The 27,799-nt window shown below is 42.7% G+C and overlaps 1 protein-coding gene across 4 annotated transcripts in view; it reads right to left on the bottom strand.

The window, feature by feature from the left end:
* Window positions 1–1,714: 1,714 nt before the first annotated feature.
* Window positions 1,715–27,799, bottom strand: part of CACNB3 (calcium voltage-gated channel auxiliary subunit beta 3) — a 313,828-nt gene continuing 287,743 nt past the window's right edge. For 3 of the 4 annotated variants that reach the window (XM_077297463.1, XM_077297462.1, XM_077297465.1), the window contains 6 exons: window positions 13,799–13,857; window positions 13,239–13,348; window positions 11,680–11,831; window positions 8,458–8,553; window positions 2,562–2,720; window positions 1,944–2,393 (listed from right to left, as the gene is read on the bottom strand). In XM_077297463.1, the coding sequence (XP_077153578.1) occupies window positions 2,079–2,393; window positions 2,562–2,720; window positions 8,458–8,553; window positions 11,680–11,831; window positions 13,239–13,348; window positions 13,799–13,857 (891 nt within the window). In that variant the 3' untranslated portion in view covers window positions 1,944–2,078. Of the gene's footprint in view, window positions 2,394–2,561; window positions 2,721–8,457; window positions 8,554–11,679; window positions 11,832–13,238; window positions 13,349–13,798; window positions 13,858–27,799 lie in introns of all 4 variants that reach the window. The other variant, XM_077297464.1, reaches the window with a different exon arrangement.

The raw sequence follows: 27,799 nt of genomic DNA, 5'->3' as shown, positions 1-27,799 counted from the left end.
TATCTCAAAGGATTGAGTGTTGACTTTCCAAATGCAGATCCTTCTCTCCCAGAGATCATTTGTTGAAGGAGAGTCGGGGATGACCCCACACACATCAGATGGCCGGCCTATATTGTTGACAACACTGTATTTGGAAGACTTTTGTCTAATGTGCTGGGGGGGGCTTCACTATCCATAAGGGATAGTGGGATGTAACAATGAAAACAGCATTAAGGTACCAATAAATATGATCCAAAAGTATTTCCAAAAATGAACAGACCAAATGATTGCAAATGACTCCAGTTAATTACCTGACAGGAAGTCAGTAGTTACCGTCATAGTAGATCAGATTTGTATATGAGGTACAACAAGTTGACCCTCATAGGCTATGACTGGCAAGAGAAACCTTCATTACTCTGGTATTCCATCCCATTTCAGTGCTGGACAGCTCCTGGAAACATGAGGTAATGGCATGACATTATGCCCGCCAGTCTTAATGAATGGGACCACTGGAGTAAGATCAGCCTAATTCATTAACAGGTTACAAGAATAGGGGTGTAGCTGGCTGGGATGGTTGTAAAATTGTCATAGCGCAACATATTTATGCAACTTCGAAAAAGAGAGGCGCCGACATTTTGAAGGTGTTTTACACTAGAATTGTGGTGAAAACTCCTTTATGAATCAGGCTCCAAATGTCCACCAGACCAACTACAACTTAATGTTTGCATCCTATTGACCAGTACTGGTACCCTGTTATTTAGGCCTCCTCATTTATCTGAATGCCTAATATCCTGTATATTAATCAGATCAGGTTTCTTAAAAGTACATGTCCATTGAAGAGTGCGAAGAGCTTCAGTCTCATGGATCGCAATACATCCAGCAGTAACACTGTGCCTTCACAACTGAACTCCTTTATGTGGTGTCTTATGTGTAAATGTTGATATCCACGGGCTAACAGAGGAGTGAAATGTGAGTGTTTGCTTCCTTCCTAAATAAGTACTAAGAGTGAAGGCTGAAATCGTTAGTACGGCCAAGCTAGACTTATATTTTTATGAATCTCCAGCCATGAAGGCATCTGGAATACAATTTTTCCCTTTAAGATCAGACTCCTTCTAAGGCAAGCTGTGTTTTATAAATGGAGTCACCTCTCCTTTGAACATATTAAACTTGTGTTTCTTGTTAAAGTACTATCTGGTTACGAAACTTAACCTGCTTTTATAGATATAAAATGTTTGCTGAAGCATATCTGTTGTAAACAAGATCTGAGGGCGACAATTATACCTGAAGGGCAGTATTTTATGGCAACACAACACAATACCTGACCGAGACCTGTAACGGGGACAAGTACTTTGCCCCATGATTTTTCCGATTGGCCTGTGAGGAGGGGTGAGGATCCCATCTCTTCACAGGCTACTTCTGAAAACTTACTGTCCATACAGATTTTGCATGACCTGGCCTGTAAACTTTTTGGATTTATGAACTCTGTATGTCAGGGTAGTCAAGCAGTTGATCTGCGAGCTGGATGCAGCCCTTAAAGGCTTTTTTTCTAGCCCACACCATCTGGGATGGTCTCCACAGACCTTAGCTTGTGATGATCTCTGAGTATTATTGGCCCACACTTCTGTAATATGTATGTGGCCCTTTACAAGTAAACATTTGGATGCCACTGGTTCAGGTGCTACTGTGTTTAGAAAATTCTTTACAAGTAATGCAATAAGGCCAGCAGGAGAAGATCTGAAATATTAATCGATTTAGTGGCTATTAAGATTGATTCTCAGATTCCAGCATATTACTGCCTCTGCCTGTAAACTTCAAGGACGTGGTTTGTATCTTGGCTCTGCTTTTTGCAGTATTACATTGCAGCCAGGTCCTGCAAATGTACAACTACATTTTTACAGCCCTTCTGCCATTACATTTTGCAGGCAGAAGATACCAAGCAAATGGCAGATCAGAAGCAGGGTGCTTTTCTCCATAGTGCATTCGTAACTCTTGTCGCTACCCTGGAATTTACACTTAGTGGCTGTGCCTCATGGCATGCACTGCCATGCAGGAATAGTGTGTGGATGTGTTTTTAACAGGCGTGTGCAGAGAGACCCCGCTCAGTAACTGTCCTTGGGCCAAGGACGATTGCGTTGCCAGTTCCTGTCATTGTGGTTCTGCTCAGAGTCTCGATCCAGAAGACGATCCTGGGAGTCATGGCCATTAGTGTTGTGCAGTCCACTGTTGTGATGCCTGTGAGGCTGATACAGGTCCTGGTAGGCATCGGAGTATTCATCCTCCATGTGGCGGGAGCTCCTCTGGGAAGAGGCTGTCCAGGTTTTGCGGGATGTTTCACTGGCTTCATCTGACTGCATTAGGCTGTCTCGCTCTAATGGGGAGTGCTCGCTGGCTCGATCCGAAATAATTTGCTGGTTCTGTTGAGTAGGTTATAGACATATGAAAAACAAGTCAATTATTCAACATGCAATAAATCATAAAGGTCAGGAGATGATTAAGATTTCTAAAGATTTATATGATTTTTGGAATCTGAGCATGACTGATCATATACACAATTATACACAAATGTATGATTGTCACTGTACCTGTAGGCCAGGAATGGCAGTAGGAGGAGTCATGAGATTTTGGCCAGTGTGTGGGTGCAGTGGGTGATGTGTGGCTCTCCAATACACTTCCATGTACTCTGCAAGGTGCTCACAAGCATCTTCTAGCTGATTCTCATCCAATATTACATCAAACAATTCCTAAAACAAGAAAATAATAGTCATTTAATATACAATGTATCATCCGATGATAAATACCAATGACTTGAAGTGTACAAATTACACAAAATTGTCACGATTCCGCTTATTGGTGTGTCTGGAAGCAGTGAATGGCAGTTCAGCCGTTCTATCTCGAGTGACAATTCAGCTCTCCAATTAGAGTCAGGGTGTGCTGGGGCTCCCTCCATGTATCTCCTAATCGAGTGATTATCTGGCTATTTAGCTAGCTCTTTGCCTCCAATTAGAGCCAGATGTAGCTTAGGCCGGTTTCACACTTGCGTTTCAAGCAGCTGCGGACTTCCTCCGTGAAGCCCCGCCCTCCGCCGCTAGCTCCGCCTACTTCTGCATGCGGCCGGCATGCGGCCTGTGTACCTATATTTAACATTAGGTACGCAGGTCTTGCGGCTGTATGCGGAGGCTGCCGCATGCGTCGTTTTGACGCTGCGGATAAAAAAAAATGCTACAGGCTGCGTCCTACGCTGGTCGCCGCAGCGTCAAAACGACGCATGCGGCAGCCTCCGCATACAGCCGCACGACCTGCGTACCTAATGTTAAATATAGGTACACAGGCTGCATGCCGGCCGCATGCAGAAGTAGGCGGAGCTAGCGGCGGAGGGCGGGGCTTCACGGAGGAAGTCCGCAGCCCTACGCAGCTGCTACAAATGCAAGTGTGAAACCGGCCTTAGATCACATGGTTTGCGCTTGCTCTGTACTCTGTGTTCCTAAATTTGATCTTTGTTGCCTGACCTTGGACCTTGCCTTTGACCATCCGTTTGCTTTGCCCATTTGTCTTGATTGACTACCTTTCTGGAATTCTGACCTCGGACTGTGACTTGACCACGCCTTTGCCTCACCCCTTTGTTTATGACAAGCTCTCTTGGTATCTGACCCTGGATCTCTTGACTACCCAGCCTCACTGCTTGCCTTTGAGTAGTGACTTGTGACACAAAAATTTTATTAAACTTAAAATAAAAGTCATTGTTTGCCTCAGACAACCCTCCAACACGGAGCACTCAAACTGATAGAGGAGGCCAAAAAAAGTAGATCCTTATGAACATTTGATAAAAGGAAATATGAATGGAGATTGTTTAAACTCAGAAGATTTCTACTAACCCTCATTGCTACCTAATATTTGGCCGCGTTCTTCATCATACACTACTTTTCATTTGCAATTTTAAAATGTCAGGGTTGATAAATATAGGCAGGATATACCTATTATAATGTATTTCATGGTATCAACCATATGTAACCAGCAAAAGAATAATACTCTAAGCTCATATGTGAAACAGAATATTTATGCTGGACAATATGAAAAATATAGATAATTGGATAGGATAATGAGATAGGTAATGCAAGATTCTGTTCTTCACCAGGAGCTTGCGCTATATGTCAAAAATCAATTATCTCATCCTCATTCCCAGAATAAGATTTAAAGGGGTCATCCAATCTTCTGAAGTGAATGACCAGTCCTTAGGTTAGGTTAGGGGTGTGAAACTCATTTTCACAGAGGGCCACATCCACATTATTGTTGTCTTCAAAGGACCACTTGTAATTTTAATCGCTCATGTAGACATCCTTGCAACGTGATATGAGCACAGACTGCAATGCATGGACTGACCAGGGGCTATAATGGGTCTGTGTCTAGGCAGTAGGGCTATAATAGAGCTGTCCTTGGGTAGTAGGGCTAAGAGAGCTGTCTCTGGGTAGTAGGGCTAACACAGCTGTCCCTGTGTAGTAGGGCTAAAAGAGCTGTCCCTGGGTAGTAGGGCTAAAAGAGCTGTGCCTGGGTAGTAGGGCTAAAAGAGCTGTGCCTGGGTAGTAGGGCTAACAGAGCTGTCCCTGGATAGCAAGACTAAGAGAGCTGTCCCTGGATAGCAAGACTAAGAGAGCTGTCCCTGAGTAGTAGGGCTAAGAGCGCTGTCCTTGGGTAGTAAGGCTAAGAGAGCTATCCCTGGGTAATAGGGCTAAGAGATCTGTCTCTGGGTAGTAGGGCTAAAAGAGCTGTCCCTGGGTAGTAGGGCTAACACAGCTGTCCCTGGGTAGTAGGGCTAAGAGAGCTGTCCCTGGGTAGTAGGGCTAAGAGAGCTGTCCCTGGGTAGTAGGGCTAAGAGAGCTGTCCCTGGGTAGTAGGGCTAAGAGAGCTGTCCCTGGGTAGTAGGGCTAAGAGAGCTGTCCCTGGGTAGTAGGGCTAACACAGCTGTCCCTGGGTAGTAGGGCTAACACAGCTGTCCCTGGGTAGTAGGGCTAACACAGCTGTCCCTGGGTAGTAGGGCTAAAAGAGCTGTGCCTGGGTAGTAGGGCTAAGAGAGCTGTCCCTGGATAGCAAGACTAAGAGAGCTGTCCCTGGGTAGTAGGGCTAAGAGCGCTGTCCTTGGGTAGTAGGGCTAAGATAGCTGTCCCTGGATAGTAAGGCTAAGAGAGCTATCCCTGGGTAATAGGGCTAAGAGATCTGTCTCTGGGTAGTAGGGCTAAAAGAGCTGTCCCTGCGTAGTAGGGCTAACACAGCTGTCCCTGGATAGTAGGGCTAACAGCTGTCCCTGGGAAGTAGGGCTAACACAGCTGTCCCTGGGTAGTAGGGCTAAGAGAGCTGTTCCTGGGTAGTAGGGCTAAGAGAGCTGTCCCTGGGTAGTAGGGCTAAGAGCGCTGTCCCTGGGTAGTAGGGCTAGAAGAGCTATCCCTGGGTAGTAGGGCTAAGAGAGCTGTCCCTGGGTAGTAGGGCTAAGAGAGCTGTCCCTGGGTAGTAGGGCTAAGAGCGCTGTCCCTGGGTAGTAGGGCTAGAAGAGCTATCCCTGGGTAGTAGGGCTAAGAGAGCTGTCCCTGGGTAGTAGGGCTAGAAGAGCTGTCCCTGGGTAGTAGGGCTAAGAGAGCAGTCCCTGGGTAGAAGGGCTAAGAGAGCTGTCCCTGGGTAGAAGGGCTGAGAGAGCTGTCCCCGAGTAGTAGGGCTAAGAGAGCTGTCCCTGGATAGCAAGGCTAAGAGAGCTGTCCCTGAGTAGTACGGCTAAGAGTGCTGTCTCTGGGTAGTAGGGCTAAGATAGCTGTCCCTGGATAGTAAGGCTAAGAGAGCTATCCCTGGGTAAAAGGGCTAAGAGATCTGTCCCTGAGTAGAAGGGCTAAGAGAGCTGTCCCTGAGTAGTAGGGCTAAGAGCGCTGTCCCTGGATAGTAAGGCTAAGAGCGCTGTCCCTGGGTAGTAGGACTAAGGATGCTGATCCTGAGTAACAGGGCTAAAAGAGCTGACCCTGAGTAGTAGGGCTATGAGAGCTGTCCAAGGGTAGTAGGGCTAAGAGAGCTGACCCTGGGCAGTAGGGACGCTGACGGTACCATAACACACATGCCAAGGTAATCTCCATTTTGGCATTACCAGCATCTTTTGAAAGGAGTTATGCCCTCATGGCGCTAATACGACTGCTTGCTGAGCGACTGTGCACATATCTCTGTATAATGTTCTAAGTTAATTTAAGAAATTTGCACTTTACTAATAGGACTCTGTTTTGTCACACACTAGTAACGTTAATTGGCACCAGTTGTGCCTTTTTGGATATATGTGAACACGGTCTCACAGCAAGTATTGTGACTGCTGTTTAATTATTGGAATTAACTTTTACAACAAATAACTCCTAAATCTATATAGCCTGGTGCATGTATACGTATCTCCTTGCGGTCATACTATGTAATGAGTTCATCACAACATTAATGTTAATACACTCACTGTGATCCCTGTGAATTTTTTCTCTTACTTCACATATGTGATATATATTTATAAATCATGTGATGACTATTGGATACTTTTTATACTTTGATCATACATATGGTAATCGTCTAACGTCCACATCTGGCATGAGTAGAAGAAAAAAAAATGTGATAAAAAGGTGGATTAACTCTGCGCTGCTTGAAAGATAGAAGTCTAATTGGATATTCAGATGAAAAAGTGGCATTATCCAACGCGTTTCGGAGTACTATGACTCCTTCATCAGGAACCCACAAAAGTATACCTTTATGGTTTCCTGATGAAGGAGTCATAGTACTCCGAAACGCGTTGAATAAAGCCACTTTTTCATCTGAATATCCAATTAGACTTCTATCTTTCAAGCAGCGCGGAGTTAATCCACCTTTTTATCACATTTTTTTTTTTTTACTCTGGCTGGTCACGAGGGAGGAGACCGGTGGATCTGCAGCAGCTAATATTTCTATGAGCCGGTGTTTGGGCTCTATCTGGTGAGTAAAATCTGATTAGAGGTATCTCTTAATACCCAGATAAGACCCTATTGCGCTTTTACTTTCCTTCCAGCTTTTTACTGACACATCTGGCATGAGGCATCATATTGTGCACTGTATTTTATCTGTGTTATACTAATACAAATTGTTTTTCATTTTACTCACTTCGCTTTTTGACTCTGGATTATCTGGTGTCAGTGGATCGAATATGTTTACTGAAGAGTGACCTTGCTAGTTAAAGGGATTAATAAACACATCAGTCCCTATTTCCTTGAACACCATGTCACAAAGTGAGTTTTGCTTCCAAATAAGCAGATACATTTATATACAAAATAGATAAAAGAGATAGGTTGGGATCCCTTGACAATACAACAAAACCAGATATGTAGGCCAAGAAGAAAATCATGAAAACTATTGAGCGCAAAGCCATTAAAACATTTTGAATAAAACCCAACATAAAATAGTGACGATGCATCCAGAACTAGGACCCTCAGCCTGCAGCGTTTGTTGCTTTATCTTTCAGAATGCATTCAGTTTAGGCGACAATAAAGCATATATTTTCTGTTTAACACAACATGCAGCAAAACAGACTATAATAAGACATGGGTTATTCTTCACCCTTCAATAATAAAGGGGTTGCTCAGCACAATAAAAATATTGCAAATCACTAGCATACTTTTTTATGTGCTCCCCCAACCCATGTCTTATTGTATTGTTGTCCTCCCTGTGGGCACGTGCCTAGTTCTTGGTGGAAAGGGGGCTGGCTTGCTCATTTTAGTCACTAAACTAGCCCACTTCTCCCTCAGAGCTTAGTCACAGACCTAGAAGGGGGCTAGCTTGGCAATTGAAATGAGCCGTTGTGTCAGTTCCTTTCATACCCACTGGCATAATAAGTATACGGCAGAGACATATACGCTATAAGGGTGTGCTCATACTGGCATATATTCTTTCTTGTGAGAAAATCAGGCCAATCATGCTAATGACACTCATCTTAGTGTGATCCAATTATCTGGCATGAGAGAATCCCAGCACAAATGCGGAGAAGACTGAGAACTTAATTTTCCATCTTCTCCATAGTCTCTGTGAGCATACATTAGACTGCACTCTGATGACATCCGAGTGCATTATGATGTTTCAAATGCACCCATAGACTTGAGTGTGTGTGCGTGATCCGAATATCAGAGCCACTCGTAGCATGCTGCCATTGTTTTCTCATACCGATGATCTGCCTTGCCCCATAGAATAACACTGAGCCGAGTGTTAGCACTCAACCGTTTTATACGGCAGTGTGATCGAGCCCTTAGTGTTTAAACATTTCTAAAAATATTTAGAATTGAGAGTCCATTTCTCTGAATTATTAGGTTTCTACAGAATATTCCCCTGGGGATTTGGTGCCCGCCTGATACCAGTGCACAACCCCCATCAATTTTTCCATTGTAATGCACATTGCATTTGCTCTAGGCTGGAGATATAAGCAATATTTTGGCATGACTCCGGCTCTCTTACCGGTGGGCACTGTATCAGTTTGTCAGCTGCTAGCATCTGGACATTGAGGTGTTTAACTTGAGATTTTCCCCTGGATTTTATCAGTCGCTGCAGCACCTAGAAAACAAGCAGGAGTTACTGAAGACACAATGCTTTGTCTGACACTAGTAAAGGCTTTGAGGAAGCGGCCGCAAAACGCGCGTCGGGGACCACCTCCCGACTGTCTCCCTATCCTGCCCCCGCTTTTTGGTAAGTTGTGCTCCCATGTCGGCTATTACAATGAATGGTGTTACTATGTGTCCTATTATGGACATCTTTGCTGTGACATGGGCGCTTTCTTTTTCAGGCTAGGCACACTAGTGCTTTTGATATAGCATCTTCCTATATGAGATTTTTTCTTCTAGCCTTTTCCCTTTTCTTTGGGGGGGCGGGGCAGGAGCCCCCTGTGTGTTCCACCTTTGGTGGTGACACTTGGGGGGTTGTGTGGGATGGGGGCTCTTTTTTCAGCATTTTTCAGGCATTCATTTTTGTTATTAATTAATATTACTTGGTACTTAATTATATGTTTGTGTACTATTTATCGAATACATTTTGTCTTATGAAATGTTCATCAATGCTCTTCTTTTTTCTCCTTGTTAAAAAACTATGAATTAACACATGTGGAATTATATACTTAACAAAAAAGTGTGAAACAACTGAAATTATGTCTTATATTCTAGGTTCTTTAAAGTAGCCACCTTTTGCTTTGATGACTGCATTGCACACTCTTGGCATTCTCTTGATGAGCTTCAAGAGGTAGTCACCGGGAATGGTTTTCACTTCACAGGAGTGCCCTGTCAGGTTTAATAAGTGGGATTTCTTGCCTTATAAATGGGGTTGGGACCATCAGTTGTGTTGAGAAGAAGTCTCGTGGATACACAGCTGATAGTCCTACTGCTAGACTGATATAGACTGCTAGAATTTGCATTATGGCAAAAAAAAGCAGCTAAGTAAAGAAAACCAAGTGGCCATCATTACTTTAAGAAATGAAGGCCAGTCAGTCCGAAAAATTGGGAAAACTTTGAAAATGTCCCCAAGTGCAGTTGCAAAAATCATCAAGCACTGCAAAGACACTGGCTCACATGAGGACCGCCCCAGGAAAGGAAGACCAAGAGTCACTTCTGCTTCTGAGGATAAGTTTATCCGAGTCACCAGCCTCAGAAATCGCAGGTTAATAGCAGCTCAGATTAGAGACCAGGTCAATGCCACACAGAGTTCTAGCAGCAGACACATCTCTTCAACAACTGTTAAGAGGAGGCTTTGTGCAGCAGGCCTTCATGGTCAAATAGCTGCTAGGAAACCACTGCTAAGGACAGACAACAAGCAGAAGAGTCTTGTTTGGGCTAAAGAACACAAGGAATGGACATTAGACCAGTGGAAATCTGTGCTTTGGTCTGATGAGTCCAAATTTGAGATCTTTGATTCCAACCACCGTGTCTTTGTTCGATGCAGAAAAGGTGAACGGATGGACTCTACATGCCTGGTTCCCACCGTGAAGCACGGAGGAGGAGGTGTGATGGTGTGGGGGTGCTTTGCTGGTGACACTGTTGGGGATTTATTCAAAATTGAAGGCATACTGAACCAGCATGGCTACCACAGCATCTGGCAGCGGCATGCTATTCCATCCGGTTTGCGTTTAGTTGGACTATCATTTATTTTTCAACAGGACAATGACCCCAAACACACCTTCAGGCTGTGTAAGAGCTATTTGACCAAGAAGGAGAGTGATGGGGTGCTACGCCAGATGACCTGGCCTCCACAGTCACCAGACCTGAACCCAATCGAGTTGGTTTGGGGTGAGCTGGACCGCACAGTGAAGGCAAAAGGGCCAACAAGTGCTAAGCATCTCTGGGAACTCCTTCAAGATTGTTGGAAGACCATTTCCGGTGACTACCTCTTGAAGCTCATCAAGAGAATGCCAAGAGTGTGCAAAGCAGTCATCAAAGCAAATGGTGGCTACTTTGAAGAACCTAGAATATAAGACATATTTTCAGTTGTTTCATACTTTTTTGTTAAGTTTATAATTCCACTTGTGTTAATTCATAGTTTTGATGCCTTCAGTGTGAATTTACAATTTTCATAGTCATAAAAATACAGAAACATCTTTAAATGAGAAGGTGTTCAAACTTTTGGTCTGTACTGTATATAGTATCTATCTATAGTGAATCTGTCTATCAAAACATCTCATATCTACTTGCCTCATATTTATCTATCTTAGAGCTTGTGTAGATGACCATATTTTCGGTCCAAGTACGATCCGACAAAACATCGTCTCACACTTGGACCAGTGTTATTCTATGGGGCTGTGCACATGTTGGATACACTGCAGCATGCATGATTTGCATCTGGAAATCAGATTGCACCCGGCCATAAAAATCAGTGGGTCATCAAAAAAATCAGACCACCAAGTGCAGAGATTAAGGACCACAAAGGTCAGAAACGCGTTGCCTTATCTTTTTATGGTTTCCCTCAAGGACTCATGGAGTACTGCTGTGGGAATTGTTCCTGATATTAACTTTATTGGAATAAAAGGCTTTTTTGTAGATGAAGCAAGTGATGGTCTCTTACTGGACTTTATGATCACACTCTGATTTTCTTGGATGAGAGAAAATATTCTTGTGTGACAGCCTTAAATCTATCTATACTGTAGCTACTGTACATGGGAGAATGTTCAGATTGTTTTCCCTCAATATATTGATTACCAAAAACAGGATTAGGTCCCAGTATAACAAATAAGAACCTTTCCCAAAATAGAGGTTTTCCAACTATTTCCTGAAAAGATGGGCACTTGTTTCTTCAAATAGATACAGGCAGCAGAGAGTGCCCCCATCACTGTCCGCCACAATGCCTTTATAAAATTCAGCTCTCTGAAAAAATGGTACCCTTCATGCTTCTCCACCTCTCTGTCTCTTTAACATATAATCATTGAGATTAAATTAGATATTACTCTTGGTAGAACCAGAGGAAGCCTAGACAAGTCCTGTTGTCTGCTTCGTAGTTTTGGTGCTGTAGACCGCTCAATGATTGATCTCTAAGAGCTGGTAGAGATCAGTTTACAGGAGTGCTCCTGCCCAAATCAATGCCCTGGGGAACCACTGCAGCCTATCCCGATGAATTCTGCTGCAGTCCATCTATGTCTATGAGACCAAGAATGAGATGAACATTTGAGCATCGTAAAGAAAGCTTGGTGACACCAGGACTCACCTTAGGTGATGAAACTTTAACATACACAATGATGGGTGCCAGGGAAGTTTTGCTCAGTTGAGCAGGATGGTTGATTGTGTCCGCATCCAGGATAACTAGTTGGAGTGTCTTGGCCAACTCAAATATCCTCTCGATTTCACTTTGTACTTCAGCTGTATACCAGAATATTGAACATACATAGAAATTACCACATAACTGAAGATTTATAGAGAATGGACATCCATGTATCTACCTAAGAGACCATGTTTGAGCATGTTTGAAGCAGCTGATTGAATTCTTCTGCCTGGATTGCTTGTGTACCTCATTGATTCTCCTAAAGAAGCTTCTGCCAATGAAGGGGGAATGCGTTGAGATGAGATGAGAATATGAATCTAAATTATTGTATTCTGTGAATCAGGGTTCTTTGATTTTACATTTAAATTGATCCTTTTTTTTCAATTTAAACTGTTCATTCTTATTGATGTTTTACAGACAAGCAGTCATAAATATTTCAAAATGACAAAAGTACAAACTTTTGATTAAGAAAATGTAAAAGTAAAACATTAAGAGGAACAGCTGAAAAAAAGGACAGGAGGAAAGATGGAGGGAGGGGAAGGAGAGGACCGAGAGGTAGTCAAAGGTAAAGGCATTGCGCCGAAACATGCGTCGGAGTTGGTGTTATATACACTTGTATATAAATTTTGATTATATTTTCCTTTGTTAATGTATCACTACCCTTGTATTTTATCTTATGCATTAGTTCATGCTTTACTATGTGTCCTCTCCTGTTGCAACTGACGTCTTTTAGAACTGCTGAATTGATGTTTGACCGACATTGTTTTTAAGTAATAAAGTTTTCCTAGTTATATTCATATTGTTGTTGGCTCATTACCAAATTTTCTTTCCTATTTTTTTGTCCAAAGTTTTACTTATCCGTTTTTTTTTTACTCCTTTTTGTGTGATTGGACCATTAAGTGGACTCATTAAAGGCAAATCTAATAAACACTGATTTTATGAGGTGGCTTTTTCGGTGAATTTTGTGGATACTCTAGTCAAATATATCTAGTTGTTGGTGATTTGTGTAAAGAATAGTCAAAAGTTAAAAAGACAAAACATTTGCACAGCAAGTCATTTTTACATTGCTGTGTATATGTTTGATATTTTAAACATTTATGGAACGCTTTTTTCCAGCGGGTTACCTCCAGAAAAAGACACAGTGTGCACATACCCTTACTTTGGTAACAAAACCCAATCTACTGGATTTTAGCTTTACGTTTTGTTTTTAAGCCAGAAGCGTAGACTCTGATTGCAATGCCATGCTCTGCTCCTTCCCTATATCCTGGCATCTAATAATAATTACTTCCAGGAGGTCATTTGGGAAACAGACTTTGTTCCTGCCTAATAAATATTTAGAGCAAATTTCACACAGCATCAATACATCTCAAATTCTCACTATTGTACTGAAGTGATTGGCAACCTGTCGGTAAAACATGGCTGAGTAAACCTATATTCTATTTTGGTCACCCTTAAATCTTTTTGGTTGTTAAATATTTTCTAAAATAAGAAAATGCTGTTCTCACCGATGCTGGAGCGGGTGCTTGATCGTTCAATGATGGCTCTCCTGCCTGGATTATTGAGTACAGAACGCTTGGCTAGAGACAAGTCGGCTGTGACTCTAGTAATGGAGATTCTGAAAATATGCAAAAAATACAGTATGCAGATCCTTTAGATGTTTACTCTTCAACTTCTATAAAGTGCTATGCATATCAAAGATACAAATGACATGAATGCCGTAACCACCCAAAATTTGTGGTATTCTTGCCGTATTTCAGCTAGCTAATGATTTATTACCTCCCCAAGGGAGTTTTCCAACAAACTAACACAGGATAGGTTTACCGAGTCCCTGTGTAAACTGAGACTGCTGAGCGTAGTGATACAATACCAAAATCTATATATTCTTGCTTGACCATTCCACATGTACAGCCTTTTTAGCCTTAGTTTGGAAAGATAGGAAGCCCTCATCAGCACCCATTTTAGAAAGAGATAATCAGTCAGTCGTCCACAAACATAGCAACATAAAGCCAATTAGATGCCCACTAGACATGATGGCAAATTCACCCCCATATCATTTTGATCTTACCTGCCATCAAATCTGTGCTTCATAAAGTCAAAGAGAGCTTTCTGCATCATATCAGTCACCTACAAGCATAGAAAGGAGAAAAAAGGGACAATGAAGGACACCAGATCATTTCAGAAGATACCATATTCTGCAGAACATCCTCAGTATATTTATGGAGACTGCATTGAAGTTTTTGGGGCTGTGACAAGGCTGAATTTAAATTTGAAAAACATTTGGAAAGAAGTCAGATTATAATAGTATTAATTCTTGTTCCATACACTGCGGCTGCCATTTGGCTCGAAGCTTGATTATTTTTTTTTCATCTTCCTTCGTCCTTACAGTTAACTCTTTCATTGCAATTCACCCAAAGTTGGTTAGTTTTGACATAGGCGTTGCTGGGCTGCAGAAGAAACTTCTCATCTTTAGGCTTCACTCACTTCTATATATTAAAAATCGCTCCGATGTTCATCCTGAAAAGTCGGAAGAATGGAATCCATACGGTTTACTTTTTGTCATGCGAGTGTGCGTTTTATTTCTCGCCTAGCATCTGTATGACATGCGTATGCAATGCATTTTTCACATCATCTTTTATGAACTATAATACGCTATGTAACTTAAAGCAGTCATATTTTAAGATATAAAATAGATGATTGAAAAATATTAGCTATATAGATAATAAATAGAAAGATAGGATGGACAGATAGAATAAATAGGATTATATCCTGCAGATATATAATTTCACAACCCCTACATATTATGAACTTTCACCCTTTAGTGCCTTTCATGCGGAGTTTATTCTACAGTTTCTTTGGATTGTTTAACCAAATAAATAATTTATAAAATCTATTTTATGACACCAGCAAAGTTAAAGCTGTGAGTTGATCTTATCAGGCTGGGAAGGTCCCTGGTTATTCAGTCCTTCCCAGCCTAAAAATACCGGCCCACAGCCACCCCAGAAGAGGCGCATCACATTAGATGTGCCAGTTCTGGCGCTTTGCTTTTGCTCTTCCCGATTGCCCTGGTGCGGTGACAACCGGGGTAGTGGGGTTTGGGGTTGATGTCAGCTGTGATTATCAAAAATCACAGCTGTCATCAAGCCCTGGTGTTAGTAATGGAGAGGGGTCTATCAGACACCTACATTATTTACCAAGTAATACAAAAGACCCCACAAAAAATAACTTTATTTGAATAAACATTCCCGACACTTTCCCTGGTTCACCAATTTATTTATTTAAAAAGAAACATGCATCTAATGTAATGTGCCACTTCTGAGAGAGCTGAGGCTGGTATTTTTAGGTTGGGAAAATCCCAATAACTATGGACCTTCCCAGCATGATAATATCAGCTGACAGCTGTCTGCTTTACCTTTGCTGGTTTCATAAAATAGGGGATACCCCATGTCGTTTTTTTAATTTATTTTAGTTTATAATATGCAGGGGACTTGTGAAATTACAGATCGGCAGGATATCTATCTATTCTATCTATCATCTATATATTCTTAGAGTTCTGGCTGTGAACATCCTATGCTTAGCTGATGCAATTTCTTGGTTCCCTTGAGATGTGCACGTCAAAAAATCGGATGTCATATGGTGGTCCATGGGCCGTCCTTTTTTTTCTCACACCCACTGCCTAGCATTAGCGAGTCTCTTCCGATATACGTGGCCACTCACAGCATGCTGCAATTTTTTTCCTCAGCCCAATTACAGCTGAGGAAAAACTTGCAGATCAGCACTGACACATTAAATAACATTGGTCAGAGTGCACTGCGATTTTTTTCTTGCATTGCACTTGTCCGATTTATATGCCATACGAAGTGAGAGAGCCTTTATAGGGACCTTTTACCAGTTTGAGCATGATAACCTGGCCAAATCATGAAACAGTGACTGCAGAGCTGAGCAAAATGTAGTTTTTATTTTTAAAATTTCTCCTCTCCATTGTGGAGATACTAGCTTGTAGTATAGCTGGAAAGTTTAGATTATAATTTATGTTAAATGCAAAGAGGCGTTACCAGATATTTGTGTCTGGGGGTGTGTACTTCTTCCTCTTCATAAGTTTTACCAATCACAAGGAGGCAGCACCATGTTGGGGGAAAAATGTATTTACGGACTACACCTGGGACATAGAAACACATGGGCTACTTGCACAGTGAACAAGTCTGTAGGAACATGTTCACACACCACCAAAAAACTTGAAGACACAAAAGAGCACAGTAAAACCAAAAACACTCTGTTGCAAAAAAAATCACAGTAATCAGCAAGTGCTAGTAAAAAGATGTTAAAAACAGGGTGTTTGGTTGATATGTTTTTTGCAACGTTTTGTGTCTACAAGACTAGGGAGTTATCCACCACTCCTTGTGGGCTATCTGCGCTAAAGCTGTTCCACTCAGCATGTCCACATGGACATTTCCTCTCTGAACCCTGCTTACACAGGTAATATACAGATAATCTGGTTTTTAAATACATCAGATAGGGATTACATACATCAGTTAGGACTGCTCTATATGGGTATACCTTGATGTTTGGTGGAGCAGCTTAGTATACATTTTTTGCAAAAAACGTACCAACCAAATACCCTGTTTTTTACATATTTTTACTAGCACTTGCTGATTACTGTGATTTTTTTGCAACGGAATGTTTTTGGTTTTACTGTGCTCTTTTGTGTCTTCAATACACCTTGGACATGCCTTTATGGACCTTGCTTTGTGCAATGGGGCACAGTCATCCTGGAACAAAAAAGAGCCTTCCCCCTAACTGTTCCCACTAATTTGGAAGCATACAATTGTCAAAATTATCTTATATGCTGAAGCAATAAGATTTCCTTTTACTGAAACTGAGGGTCCGACTCTTGAAAAACAAGTCCATAGCATTATCCCTCCTCCAGCTAACATTATCGATGGCACAATGCAGACAGTCAGGTAAGATTCTCTTGGCATTTGCCAAACCAGATTTTTCCATTAGACCGGAGAGAAGTGTGATTAGCCACTGCACAGAACTCATCTCTACTGCTGCAGAGTCCAGTGGTGACGTGCTTTATACCACAAGTCCAATAAACCCTTTGCAGCTAGCTTCGGAATATGGACTTTCTTTATTTTAATTGACCAGTGATAGATGCAATATAAGTGTACAAACCTTACTGTTTTGATATGCAAGATTACCTGTTATATTCTACTTCATTCTGGAGAATATATGTAACAGAATTTAATTGGTGCCATGTCGTTGTGTTTTTCTGTTGTCTGAAATTGTGTGCTTTATACCACTCCATTCAATGCTTGGTATTGAGTTGGTGATGTAAAGCTTGCATGCAGCTGCTCAGCCATGGAAACCCATGCCATGATGCTGCCAGCGCACCGTTTTTGTCCTGACGTTAATGCCACAAGAGGTTTGGAGCGCTGCAGTTATTGAGTCTGCAGAGCGTCGGTGACTGTTACGCACCTCAGCTCTCAGTGATCCCTCTCTAAATTTACGTAGTCTGTCTGTGGCTGAATTGCTGTGGTTCCAGTTTACAATAATCTCACTCACAGTTGGTGGTGGAATATTTGAGGTTGGGGGAGACATTTCACAACCTGACTTGTAATGGTGACATCCTAGTAAAGCACCACATTCAATTTCAGTGAGCTCTTTAGATTTCAGTAAATGCTGTAGAAAGAACCTTTCTTTCAATAATGTTTTTAAAGGCAGATTGCATGGCTAGGGCTGGATTTTATACACCTGTGGCAATGGAATTGACTGAAAAACCCGAATTCAATGATTAGGATGTGATTCCCAACACCAACACCTTTGTCCATATAGTGCATCTCCTTGGACCTATCCTACTTCCACTGTGCAGATCTCCATGGACTCATCCATGGACTCATCCTACCTACTGTACTTCCCATTCGTGTAAATCTCCATGGACCCATCCTTCCCACTTTCCAGTCATATAAATTTCCATTGACTCATCCTCTTTTCTTTCCATTTATACAGATGGTGATGTGCTCAAACTCAGTTTCTGGATTCATGCAACAAAATACCGTAAATTAAAAAACAGAATCTAGTATATAAGCACAACCCATTCACGTGAATGAGCTGCAAGACTAGACACAAGCAACAAGTCTTTATCTAATAGCAAACCCTTCAACGTCTCATTACTACAGAAAACAGTAATTAACGAGTACGGTATATTTAAATAGCAGACATACCTAAGAAATAATAATTTATTGACACATGGAAACCATTTGGTTAACTAATATGAAGAAATACTGGGATAAAAAGACGAAGGACAAATTATTACATTGCATGTATTGGATGCAAGTCTTACATTGGTGTTCCCCGATGTAGTAATTAGGATTTTCCTGGAAGAAGTATAACAGGTCATAAAATCGTGTGGTGCTAGAACGGCGGCACGGCTTGTTCTGGTCACACGCTCTAGGAATGAGGTCTGACTCAGCACATGCCTGTAATATCCAATTGCTTATTGAGCTTTGAGCAACCACGGAGCTGAGTAAGAGGCTCATGAAGCTATGATAGATGACTTGCAATTAGTAAATTAACACAGTAAGAAAGGTGAGCAGTTTTTACATTGCTTTAGAGAGAACTTAATTTCTTACTACATTGTGCCGGCTCCTTCTCCTGCCAATTAGCAGAACTCTACGGTTTCCGCACTAAGCACCCCACTGTGGGGAAAATACAAACCACCTGGTGGGCATCAAATGTGAACTCCAGGCTTTAGCACTAGCGGATTTTTTTTTTCCATTGCAAGACTACTGAAAATGAGATGTCAGGGTGCACAAATTGGGCTGTATAACTGGGCACAGAGGCAATGTATGAGTGCTATGAATGGCTGAGAACTGGAAGTGACTCGGTGTCTGGCATCAGCAGGTCTGAATGGGGCATTCAGTCTACATGGGAAGGCCTCATTCACAGCCACTGACCACACCGATTGGCTGACGGACTGTTGACGTGACATCAGCACCGCAGCCAATGCCAGACACCAAGAGCAGCGGCGAGACTTCACCAAGAGCAGCGGCGAGACTTCACCAAGAGCAGCGGCGAGACTTAACCGGTGCCCCAGAGAGGGCGAGTACATCACAGTTTGTGTTTTCTAATAAAATGTGACCAGGGATTAACTTTTAAAATTTTGGCATATATAAAGCTAGATTTTGATGATGAGAATAATGAGAATACAACTATTGAAATTTAAGTAAAATAAAAGCTTAGGATTTGTTTTATTGATATAAAGTTTGTTATTAAAGCTTTCATTCCACTGAGTAACAATTAAATGCAAAAACAGAGAATACAGTTCTTATGCCATTCTGCCATAGGCCACAAAAATGGCATTGTTGGGAAGCTGCAGAGTCTTTAAAGTTTAATGACATGCTGGCAACAAATCAAACTGAAAATTATTGACTTTGACTGGATGTAAGCTTAATTTCACTGATAAATGAGGGAAAAATCTGTCTGCCAGTATCCAGGCCGGCCACTGATCTAGGGAAGGCTGCAAGTTATTTCCTGCTCGCCATGCCTGGCTACACTCAGTGGGCAGTATGTAAATTACAAGGCTCACCAAACAATGAAAAAAACAATAAAATGGCATGGCACGGGTTACAAGAAGGCATTTTTTAAATATTGCCAATCTTCTAATAACAATCCATTCATTGTTTAGTGATCTCATATTATCAATAACTTATTCTCCATTTCTGGCACATTTAAAGGGGTGGTCTGAAATCTAAACTAATTTTCATCCTAAATCCCTATCTCTAATTGGCGCCATAATCTAATCCATTTTCTAGTACACTTTAATTAAAAATTCCCTACCCTTCCCTAACTACAATATCTGCCTTTTTTATGATGTTTTGTTTTTATGAATCTTAGGATTCTGGGATACTCAAACATAGCTCTGCTGCTTTCCTGAAATGAAATGTCAGTAGTGATGCTCATTTCAGTGGTTGGGCTAGTCTCTGTGCAATGTGCACAATGACAGTGCGCTCTCTCACCAGCTCAGATCAGCAGTAATGAACCGGCAGTAGAGCGCACTATCAGTGCACTTTATTTGAAAAAAACCATCTTCCAGAGACCAGAGCCACCTTCGCAAGTTACTTTGGGCATCATGCATCACAAAAAGCCAAGTGACAGAACTTGTACATTATGGTGGCACTTGGGGTTTTGGGGTTTTCTTCTCTACAAACAGGTAAAAATGTTGTGTTAATCCCAACATTTCGAAAATCCCAAAATAAAAAAAAAAATAAGGTGCAGAATTGATAATGGTGAATAATCATAGTCAATATCAATATCCTTTATAAGCACAGATACAACATAATAATATAGATATATAATTAGATTCAAGCAAGAACATACATATTTACCCATAAAAAGGAATACAATTGATAAAGTGCTGGATTCAAACAGTTCTTACTGTGAGTGGGTTTCAACCTGACTAGAAAGTCTGGGTGTGAATGCAGCACCCCAGGTGACCGGTTGCTGCAGTGATGTTGCTTTCCTTTCGGGGAGGGTAATGTCATGCTTGGAGGCAATAGAGTTCTCTTTCCCAGGTAAGGCACTCACACACAACACACTCCAAATCCAGGCCAGGAGGGAAAGCTCAGAACCTGGATTCAGGGGAGCTTTCCTAAGCTATATGTATCCTGACCTGGAGGAGGAGCTAGACAGTTGGTCCAAGGAGGCCAAGTGAGGCAGTCTCCAGGAGGGAGAGATAGAAGGAAGTCTGGAACTGAGTGCAGACAGAGAGGCTGAGCAGCCACATGGGAGCTGCTGCATCTGGAAAAGTGTGAGATAACCTGAAGGGTTGTATGTGGTGGAGCTACAGAGGGAAGGAGCAAAGGAGAGAACAAGGGCTCAGAGGGGAACAGCGGAAGGACACCCTCAGAACCAGAGTGCAGCAGCCGGGTACCGGGAGTCTGAGGCCTTAGTGGAACTGTAGGACACTTGGCAGAACCAGAGGGCTAAGAACTTTATGGGATTGGCCCACAGCACACCTGAGACACAGCAGCACCTGAGGAGCCTGGGGCATCATAGAGTCACAATAAAAAGGCTCAAGCTGCCCATCATGCAGGTACCTGTCTCAGGACAGGGGGAATAGAGGACTCTGCAGAAAGCTTCAGGCAGCAGGGACTTCATATACAGCAAGCACTAGTTGGAAAGGCTCACATACCTCAACTGGGAAGGAGATTCTCCCAATGCCTCTGAGCCGGGCGGACCACCATCACACATGCCTGGTACCCTGGACTGTTGCCTGCTAACTACAGTAAACCAGGTAAAGACTTACAACTTGTCTCCTTTACTCATTTTACCGGCCTACACCATCATCGCCATACACTTCAGGACCTCTGGGGACCCCGCTTCACCTGGGGGAAGCGTTACCATCATTGCTGTGACAACATCCCCCAGAGGACCCCTTTAAAGCAGCGTCGGTCCCACTATTGACCGAACACCACAGGTGGCGTCACGACAGACTTATTTACAATACCCCTTCAAAGACCGTTCCCCTTTTATTGGACTCCCAGAGCCACGGACCGGGTCTCAGCCACCGTGACATCCCCTTTAAGACCGGACCCGGTACAGAGTACCCCACTGCCCTGCCGGAGTGCTTCATGAACACCACAATAGCCAGCATGAAATAATGCTCATAGGCTCTATAGTCCCTCGTCACAAGCCACTGTGGATTGTGCAGGCAAACATTTTCGGTCAATGTTATTCTATGGGGCCGTGCACATGTCCAATTTTTTCCTCTGACTAAGCATGCCCGAGGGAAAAAAAAAAAAATCACTGCATGCATGATTTGCATCTGTAAGCTGGATCACACTCGACCATGCAAGTCAATGGGTTTGCACAAAAAAAAAAAAAAATCGGACAACACCAGAGTGCGGTCCAATTTTCACAGTCTGACAGAATGGAGAAAAATTGAGACATTTTTTTCCATCATCTCCACATCTGAGAAAATCAGATCACACTATAATCACACTCTTTTCAAACTCTGATCAGAGCGTGATTAGCATAGTCAAACTGATTTTCTCAGATAAAAGAAAATACGGTCTTGTGACCCCCTTAGCCTTAGGCCATGTGCACACGTTCAGGATTGTTAGCGTTTTTTTCGCGTTTTTTCGCTATAAAAACGTGATAAAAACGCGAAAAAAAACGCTTACATATGCCTCCTATTATTTACAGGGTATTCCGCATTTTTGGTGCAAATGTTGCGATTTTTTCCGCGAAAAAATCGCATAGCGGAAAAAAAAGCAACATGTTCATTAAAAATGCGGAATTGCAGGGATTCCGCACACCTAGGGGTCCATTGATCTGCTTACTTCCCGCACGGGGCTGTGCACACCATGCGGGAAGTAAGCAGATTATATGCGGTTGGTACCCAGGGTGGAGGAGAGGAGACTCTCCTCCACGCACTGGGCACCATATAAGTGGTCAAAAAATAAGAAATAAAATAATAAACAGTCCTATACTCACCCTCGATGTCTTGCCGCCTCCTCGCACGCTGCCGTTCGGTTTCTGTACCTGGTGTGCGCTGAAGGACCTCGCCGAATGACGTCACTGTCCTGTGATTGGTCGTGAGCGGTCATGTGACCGCTCACGTGACCGTGACGTCACGGGAGGTCCTGTGCGCACAGACCAGCTATACGGAACGGACGCCGGTGAGATGTCTGGGTGAGTATAAGCATTTTTTTATTTTTTTTATTATTTTTAAACATTCTATCTTTTACTATAGATGCTGCATAGGCAGCATCTATAGTAAAAAGTTGGTCACACTTGTCAAACGCTATGTTTGACAAGTGTGACCAACCTGTCAGTCAGTTTTCCAAGCGATGCTACAGATCGCAGGGAAAACTTTAGCATTCTGCAAGCTAATTACGCTTGCAGAATGCTAAAAAAACGCGAAAAAAACGGAAAAAAAACGCAAAAAAAAAATGCGGATTTCTTGCAGAAAATTTCCGGTTTTCTTCAGGAATTTTCTGCAAGAAATCCGCAACGTGTGCACATACCCTTACTGCACCATCGGCACCTACTGTGTAGATACGGATCTAAGTACAGCTACAGAATTCAGACTTTGGCTGTTTAGATCTTTTCCTTCTTACTAGAATTCCCACATGAACAATAGTGAACCATTTAAACCAGTAGCTTTGCTGATACAGTGTATTTCCAGGCTCCTAAGAAGTTAGCTGATGCTATGAAAAAACTGCAAAGAGAGCAAACTGCTGAGGCGGAATTACAATGTAACATCTACACCATTATTTGTTTTTGAATCAACAATTTTTTTTTCTCTGTTCCAATTTTCTAGTTTATTGAATAACAAATGACTAAATGTTTTCTTCTAAGAATGAATTACATTTTTCAATTCTTCTTCTTCATGCCGTCAATATTACTGTTCTGCACAAATATGTACTCGATAAGGAGAATTTAACTTATTACTACTATGATTAATTATTCTGGTATTATATTATCTCCAAACTAAGGATGCAGAACTGAGACTCTTGAGTGGGCACACAATAGCTACAGTACAGATCAAAAGTTTGGACACACCTTCTCATTTAAAGATTTTTCTGTATTTTCATGACTATGAAAATTGTACATTCACATCAAAACTATAAATTAACACATGTGGAATTATATACGTAAAAGGGACTCTGTCACCCCCTCCAGCCGTTAGAAACTAAAAGAGCCACCTTGTGCAGCAGTAATGCTGCATTCTGACAAGGTGGCTCTTTTAGTTATTGGTGCAGTCAAAGCAGAAATAAAGCGTTTATAATTTCGCAAAAATACCTGTCTTTAGTCCTGGAGGCAGATCTTAACCCCCCTGCTGCACACGCCACACTGCCGTCAATCAAGGCTTCTTCGGTGCTGGGCGCCACCCCCTCCGCGCTGTTTTCAAATCAAATCCGGTGCCTGCGCTGTTTTGCTCTGCCTGGGGCAGGCGCAGTGAGAGCTGCCCGTCTGACCTCAGATGCAGTCTCGCAGACTGCGCCTGTGCAGCCACCCAGCTTGTGAATCCCAGCCCCGCACTGTGCATAATGCATAACACACTGCGGGGCTGGGATTCACAAGCTGGGTGGCCGCACAGGCGCAGTCTGCGAGACTGCATCTGAGGTCAGACGGGCAGCGCTCACTGCGCCTGCCCCAGGCAGAACAAAACAGCGCAGGCACCGGATTTGATTTGAAAACAGCGTGGAGGGGGCAGCGCCCAGCGCCAAAGAAGCCTTGATTGACGGCAGTGTGGCGTGTGCAGCAGGGGGGTTAAGATCTGCCTCCAGGACTAAAGACAGGTATTTTTGCGAAATTATAAAACGCTTTATTTCTGCTTTGACTGCACCAATAACTAAAAGAGCCACCTTGTCAGAATGCAGCATTACTGCTGCACAAGTTGGCTCTTTTAGTTTCTAACGGCTAGAGGGGGTGACAGAGTCCCTTTAACAAAAAAGTGTGAAACAACTGAAATTATGTCTTATATTCTAGGTTCTTCAAAGTAGACACCTTTTGCTTTGATGACTGCTTTGCACACTCTTGGCATTCTCTTGATGAGCTTCAAGAGGTAGTCACCGGGAATGGTTTTCACTTCACAGGTGTGCCCTGTCAGGTTTAATGAGTGGGATTTCTTGCATTATAAATGGGGTTGGGACCATCAGTTGTTTTGTGCAGAAGTCTGGTGGATACACAGCTGATAGTCCTACTGAATAGACTGTTAGAATTTGTATTATGGCAAGAAAAAAGCAGCTAAGAAAAACGAGTGGCCATCATTACTTTAAGAAATGAAGGTCAGTCAGTCTGAAAAATTGGGAAAACTTTGAAAGTGTCCCCAAGTGCAGTGGCAAAAACCATCAAGCGCTACAAAGAAACTGGCTCACATGAGGACCACCCCAGGAAAGGAAGACCAAGAGTCCCCCCTGCTTCGGAGGATAAGTTTATCTGAGTCACTAGCCTCAGAAATTGCAGGTTAACAGCAGCTCAGATTAGAGACCAGGTCAATGCCACACAGAGTTCTAGCAGCAGACACATCTCTTCAACAACTGTTAAGATGAGACTTTGTGCAGCAGGTCTTCATGGTAAAATAGCTGCTAGGAAACCACTGCTAAGGACAGGCAACAAGCAGAAGAGACTTGTTTGAGCTAAAGAACACAAGGAATGGACATTAGACCAGTGGAAATCTGTGCTTTGGTCTCATGAGTACAAATTTGAGATCTTTGATTCCAACCACCGTGTCTTTGTGCGATGCAGAAAAGGTGAACGGATGGACACTACATGCCTGGTTCCCACCGTGAAGCATGGAGGAGGAGGTGTGATGGTGCTTTGCTGGTGACACTGTTGGGGATTTATTCAAAATTGAAGGCATACTGAACCAGCATGGCTACCACAGCATCTTGCAGCGGCATGCTATTCCATCCGGTTTGCGTTTAGTTGGACCATCATTTATTTTTCAACAGGACAATTACCCCAAACACACCTCCAGGCTGTGTAAGGGGCTATTTGACCAAGAAGGAGAGTGATGGGGTGCTACGCCAGATGACCTGGCCTCCACAGTCACCAATCGAGATGGTTTGGGGTGAGCTGGCCTGCAGAGTGAAGGCAAAAGGGCCAACAAGTGCTAAGCATCTCTGGGAACTCCTTCAAGATTGTTGGAAGACCATTCCCGGTGACTACCTCTTGAAGCTCATGAAGAGAATGCCAAGATTGTGCAAAGCAGTCATCAAAGCAAAAGGTGGCTACTTTGAAGAACCTAGAATATAAGACATAATTTCAGTTGTTTCACACTTTTTTGTTACGTATATAATTCCACATGTGTTAATTCATAGTTTTGATGCCTTCAGTGTGAATGTACAATTTTCATAGTCATGAAAATACAGAAAAATCTTAAAATGAGAAGGTGTGTCCAAACTTTTGGTCTGTACTGTACATAGTAATTCTGCTACTTATGCCTGTCTGAAGTAACAGCCTCTTATTCTTCTTCATTTATTGTTTTTTCTACAGAAAGCTGAAAAGTTCACATATTTGCTCTCACAAATCTTTATAAAAGAGGTCCAGTGGAACCATGTATGATTCCAGTGTCTTATACATATGGGTAGACACATCAGGCTGGATCATGAGTCAGACGATATATGCAGAAAAACATTTTTCATATCAACTCCTTGAAGTCGAGAGACAGCCGCAGCAAAAATACACTGTAGGAGATATAAACCCCCCTCAGTGCTGATCAAATTGCTATGTACACCTTCACATACATAGGGCCTGACTTGTAAAGGTACCGTCACATTAAGCGACGCTGTAGCGATATCGACAACGATGCCGATCGCTGCAGCGTCGCTGTGTGGTCGCTGGAGAGCTGTCACACAGACAGCTCTCCGACGACCAACGATGCCGAAGTCCCCGGGTAACCAGGGTAAACATCGGGTTACTAAGCGCAGGGCCGCGCTCAGTAACCCGATGTTTACCCTGGTTACCAGTGTAAATGTAAAAAAAACCAAACACTACATACTTACATTGCCGTGTCTGTCGCGTCCCTCGCCTTCAGCTTCACTGCACTGTGTAAGCGCCGTCCCTAAGCACAGCGGTGACGTCACCGCTGTGCTTTGCTTTACGGCCGGCACTGACACATTCAGTGCAGGAAGCTCTGAGCAGCAGCGCGGACGCCGGGGGACGTGACAGACATCAGAGGGTGAGTATGTAGTATTTTTTTTTTTTACTTTTACAATGGTAACCAGGGTAAATATCGGGTTACTAAGTGCGGCCCTGCGCTTAGTAACCCGATATTTACCCTGGTTACCATTGTAAAACATTGCTGGCATCGTTGCTTTTGCTGTCAAACACGACGATACACGCCGATCTGACGACCAAATAAAGTTCTGGACTTTCAGCAACGACCAGCGATATCACAGCAGGATCCTGATCGCTGCTGCGTGTCAAACACAATGATATCGCTATCCAGGACGCTGCAACGTCACGAATCGTTGTCGTTCTCGTTGCAAAGTCGTTTAGTGTGAAGGTACCTTTAAAGAGAACCTGAAAGATGACACATCTTGCCTGATCCATGGGCAGCATGTATCACACCATGGCCATGGTCACACATTTAGTATTTGGTCAGTTTTTTACCTCAGTATTTGTAAGTCAAAACCAGGAGTGGATGATAAATACAGAACTGGTGATGTGTTTCTATTCTACTTTTCCTCTGATTGTTCCACTCCTCGTTTTGGCTTATAAATACTGAGGTAAAATTCTGACCAATACTGATCGTGTGAATGTGGCCTATGGCTGTATAATCTCAGCCAGGTATGATTAACTGTGAAAAGCTGTGGTGATTCAGAGAAAACCAGTTTAACAGCCGCCGGGGACAGAGCGGTATGGGAGACAGGTCTTTACCTATAGGTGCACACAGAGAGAAACCTGTCAGTCACTGGCAGCAGGCAGTGAGAAGCCACTAGGGTCACGCCTATCTGACTAGTCTCCTAACTCTCTCCATGCAGCTCAGTTCCTATGTTTTTCACTGCAGCACCCCAGCATTTCAGAGTTAAAGATAGTTAGGTCCAGAAATATTTGGACAGTGACCGAATCTTCATGATTTGAGCTCTGTATGTTACTACTCATTATTTCAAATGAAACAACTGAGATGTGATTGAAGTTTAGACTTTCAGGTTTTATTTAAAAGGGTTGAATAAAAATATCCTGTAAAACGTTTAGGAATTGCAACCATTTTTGGTAAATACGGTAGCTAAAATACCAAAACTTGTGTCACTGTCCAAATATTTATGCACCTAGCTGTATGTGGTTAAAATCGTGCAGCCACAGTCTAATACCGGCAGCCTGTGGTCTGATATAAGCTGTCAGGTTCCATTTAAGACAAGTGTTGAGCATGTGAGTCTTAATGAGCAGGCTCACGGGAGTATGATGTGCCTAATTCATTAAGAGGTGCACTTCACTTAATGAATTTGATGCATCTCTTCACAGGTGTGCACCAGAAATGGGGACATTTTCACGACTAAAGTGGCATTATTTTTAAAGCATTAGTTAGGCGGGCTTAGCCACACCTTGTCATGCA

The sequence above is a fragment of the Ranitomeya variabilis genome, chromosome 3 (genome assembly GCF_051348905.1).
Source record: "Ranitomeya variabilis isolate aRanVar5 chromosome 3, aRanVar5.hap1, whole genome shotgun sequence".
NCBI lineage: Eukaryota > Metazoa > Chordata > Amphibia > Anura > Dendrobatidae > Ranitomeya > Ranitomeya variabilis.
Note: the sequence above shows the minus strand (reverse complement) of the source record. Positions and strands in the feature narration are given on the sequence as shown.